At 43.4% G+C, this 4100-nt stretch overlaps 1 protein-coding gene across 8 annotated transcripts in view; it reads left to right on the top strand.

Annotated features, from left to right (window-relative positions):
* atp11c (ATPase phospholipid transporting 11C (ATP11C blood group)) overlaps positions 1–4100 on the top strand; it is a 41574-nt gene that overhangs the window by 13335 nt on the left and 24139 nt on the right. For all 8 annotated transcript variants that reach the window (XR_004333687.1, XM_032527160.1, XM_032527159.1 and 5 more), the window contains exons 2-3: positions 2270–2389; positions 3814–3903. Coding sequence is in view for 7 of the 8 variants with exons in the window: in XM_032527160.1 (XP_032383051.1) it covers positions 2270–2389; positions 3814–3903 (210 nt within the window). In the remaining variant the exon portion in view is untranslated. The remainder of the gene's footprint in view (positions 1–2269; positions 2390–3813; positions 3904–4100) is intronic.

Raw genomic sequence — 4100 nt, 5'->3', positions numbered from 1 at the left:
GTACTGATCCGATACCAGTGTGTCATATATTTTTTTATTTATTATGTTATTAACAGCTGTATACTACTATCCCTGTATCAATATGATTTCTGTCTTTGTTGTCGGTCTAGCTCAGGTTAAACTCTTTGTGAAACATGAACGCACACAAACAATGAAAGCCGTAGAACTTTGTTTTAATCCAGTTTGACAGTCAGTTATAACAGAAAAAAACATAAATAAACTACTTTAATATAGATTTTCTTTAGGGTTTTATTACACGGTATCTGATCGTTGCATAAACTCCAGTACATCCCAATACCGATACCAACATTTTAGGCAGTATTGGAGGCGATACCAATACTGGTATCGGGACATCTCTACCAATACCTAATATGATGCACGGAAGAGCTTCTTGGGACTATTAATGAAAAACAATTTCATTTCCCATAAGTACTTCAGAATTTCTATTATGACCAAGATTCTTTCAAATTGATTAGAGCGATAATGAACTGCAGACACTCATACAGATAACGTAGAGATAACTTAACTGGTTAGATGCTGTGATATCTTGATGTCTTGAAAGAGGTTTTCATGCATTGTGAGATAAGACACATGCTTCAGGATAAGAAAGAAGAAGAGGTAGAAGCCAATATGGCTGATCCAGTATACTGGCTTTGTTGCTATCATGATCCTCCAGCCCTTGTGGCTGTCCACCCAAAGCATCAGAATTCCTTGTGTGTGGGATGTCAGGAATAGAAATTGAGGCCATTGAGAGAACAGCGTAGGCCAAATTTTCTGGGCTGCCCTCTTCAGCACAGAAAGTGTGTAAGTGTGTAAGTGTGTAAGTGTGTGTGTGTGTGTGTGTGTGTGTGTGTGTGTGTGTGTGTGTGTGTGTGTGTGTGTGTGTGTGTGTTCAAACTTTGGATTAATTCAAGATCCATGTATGCACTGATACTGTATGATCTACTGGATCTGTATTGGTAGTACTACTGCCCTTATTAAACAGACTAAACAGTGCCTCGACATGACGATCCACATGACGTCACAAAAGATTTGTTTTGGAATTCTTGTCTTTATTTGACAGATGAAAGTGTAGAGGCAGACTAGAAATATGGGGGGGGAGAGAGAGAGAGAGAGGGGGGAGGTTTACATGCAACAAAGATCCTAAGCGACCCGGGATTTTGCAGAATGCGGATATTTGGCATGCACTGTAACCACTCGGCAACGAGGGCACTCCATGAAGCAACCTTTTGCAGAACAAAATATTTGAAGATTTCACAAAAATGTTAATGTATTAATGTCTCTATTTATACTTAAAAAGCGATACATTGTTAAAGCCTCAGGTTATTTCTCACACAGAAGAATGAACCCAATCAGCTCCACGCACTGCGGCAAACTGATTTGAAATTCAAAAAGGAAATGGTCCTACCTGACAATTTCCCTAGCTCCTTTCTGGGTCATCATTTATACTGTTGTTTGTGTGACATTTACATAAGGAGAGCTCCTGTGAAGTAAAGGTAATGCGACGACTTGGCTTGCCTGCCTTTCCTCTGTGATTCACCCTCACTGCCTTTTATGGAAGAGGAATGCCTCTGCCACCTCATGTTGAGGGGAGTCCAGCGTGTCTCTGGCTCCAGACCCGGTTCCTGAAGTGTGTGTGTGGTGTGTGTGTGTGTGTGTGTGTGTGTGTGTGTGTGTGTGTGGTGTGTGTGTGTGTGTGTGTGTGTGTGTGTGTGTGTGTGTGTGTGTGTGTGTGTGTGTGTGTGTGTGTGTGTGTGTGTGTGTGGTGTGTGTGTGTGTGGGTGTGTGTGTGTGTGTGTGTGTGTGTGTGTTGTGTGTGTTGGTGTTTGGGGGTGGTGTGTGTGGGTTTGTGTGTGTACATATCACTCTGCCTTCTGCCTCAAGACAAGGCAGCTCGACCTATAAATCTGAGCGCAGCATTTTACTCCTGGTTGCCTGTAGTCAAGACTCCTTTATCATCGATGAGTGGCCTCCAAGGAGAGAAGAAATTAAGTCATTGTTCTTGCACAATTGCCATTTTGACCCATGGTTGACCCTTGCCATTCTTTTCTTTGTCCTTTCTCTGAGTTATTCGCTTGTGCTTAACAGTACCAAACTCAATAGTTCATGTCTTATTTGATTTATTTTCTGCACCACAGTAGAATCCGTAATCTTTTAATTCTTGACCAGTGGCTGGAATTTAGGCCTCATCAGACTGTAAGACTCTTTATGGTCACATAAAGAGTGTCCTGTCTTTTAAAATGTTGATCTCTTCACATCTTTCCTCTAGCTTGGCGGCGATGAAAGAAGAGTAGACAGTAGGACTATCTATGTTGGTCATCGGTCATCTTCCACCACTGAGGCTTTCATCCCACCCAAGTTCTGTGATAACAGGATTGTGTCCTCAAAGGTAAGAAACACTCGCATACCAGGACTCAAGATAGGCTACAAGATAAACATTCATATTCCTCTGTTTGTTTCCCAGTTCCTCCGCATATTAGGTTTCACCTGCCTTTTGGCATTTTTCTTCTCTTATCTAACACTTGTGATGAACTCCTGAACAGTCTTGAGCATTCCCGTGTTTTTTTTTATTTTTTATTCCTCCTTCCACTGCCTTTCCTCATGCTTGTCTTTTCTCCCAACGGAAGGCGATTATTTGCCTGTCAGGGGAGCACTCGCTGTGACAGTGAAATACATGGCTGCTATTAATCTAGTGGCAGGGTTGGCAATTCGGTCATTTCCCCCTGGGCTTTGATTGACCTCACTCCCCTTCCCCCTCACCTAAATCTCACCCCTCAGTCTTGTGTCAGTGGCAGGCTGAGGCAGGATCCTGGCTAGCCGGCCAATGGATATGAGGGGGGAAAGTGAAGAGGAAAAGGAAGCGATGTGAGAGCAAGACGGCAGTGGGATTTATAGTGGTGCAGTGGGTCCCAGTGAGGATGGGCCAATCAATTTGCTGCTGCCAGTATGTCAGGGTAAACAGCCTTTAATTACCCCAGCTCTAGTGTTTATGCTCCTCCATGCCTCTGCTCTCCATCATCCTGTTGCACTCTGCAATGACCAATCTCCGCCTCTCCTCTCTTGCTCTAGTTGCTACTGCACCACCCTTGCTGCCGCCACCCCCCTTTTCTCATTACTTTCACTCTCTTTTCTCTCTGGCAAAATGAGATGGGCCAATCTGCTGCCGCTGCACTTCAACACTATCCCCATGCAGACATTCCCCTTCATAAACGGTGCCTTAATGCTGATTCCCTGCGGGTGTGTAAGCTTGCGTGCATGCAGGTGCATGTATTTGTGTTTTTCACCCTGGTGCTTTATTGTGTGCAACTAAGTTACAAACAGCGTATTGTTGGGCCCTCTCTCTGGAATTTAAGTCTCTTTTTATGTTACTTCAACCCGATGGTATCAGCAGTCATGGCCACTTAAAAACAACAAAATTACTGTTACCGACCTGATAAATTAATTGGCTCTGCATTCAAGGGTAGCCAAATGAATGAGATAAATCGCTAATCTGAATCAGTGGAATACCTGTGGTCCCCCAAGGGCCGTCTCCCGAGGCAGAACAAAGACTCGCAAGCTGTTGAGGTTGCCTTTTCCTTTTCCCCATCCCCAACTCAGACAGAATGCACATGTGCAAGAGTCTGTGAATATTGAACGCCTCTAATCTCTCCCCTTCCCAAGCCTTTCTTAACCTCCCTAGGTTCTGTTGAAAAACATCATGCCTCAATGGGAATCTGATACAGAAAGGAGGAGTAAAAAGCAGTCCACAAACTGTAATACCTACTTTATTTCTCTGTAACTTGCATGCATATGTTTTTCTCTTTCCTTCCACAGTATACAGTTTGGAACTTTCTACCAAAGAACCTGTTTGAGCAGTTTAGAAGAATTGCAAATTTCTACTTCCTTATCATCTTCCTGGTGCAGGTAAGGACAAGCTTGTCAGTGTGTATGCCTTTATGGAGGCCTGAGGCCCATTTCAGAAAGCAGGTTTAGTGGAGTTTGTTAACCCTGAACTGAGGGAAACTCTGTGTTTTCTGTTTCAGAAAGGGAGGTAAATGAAACCTAATAAATAGGGGTTACTCCAGCCTGTTTTAGAAAGAGAGGTAACTTAACCTCAGAGT

The sequence above is a fragment of the Etheostoma spectabile genome, chromosome 10, assembly GCF_008692095.1.
Source record: "Etheostoma spectabile isolate EspeVRDwgs_2016 chromosome 10, UIUC_Espe_1.0, whole genome shotgun sequence".
In the NCBI taxonomy this organism is placed as follows: Eukaryota; Metazoa; Chordata; class Actinopteri; order Perciformes; family Percidae; genus Etheostoma; species Etheostoma spectabile.
This window is presented reverse-complemented; position numbering and strand designations above follow the sequence as displayed.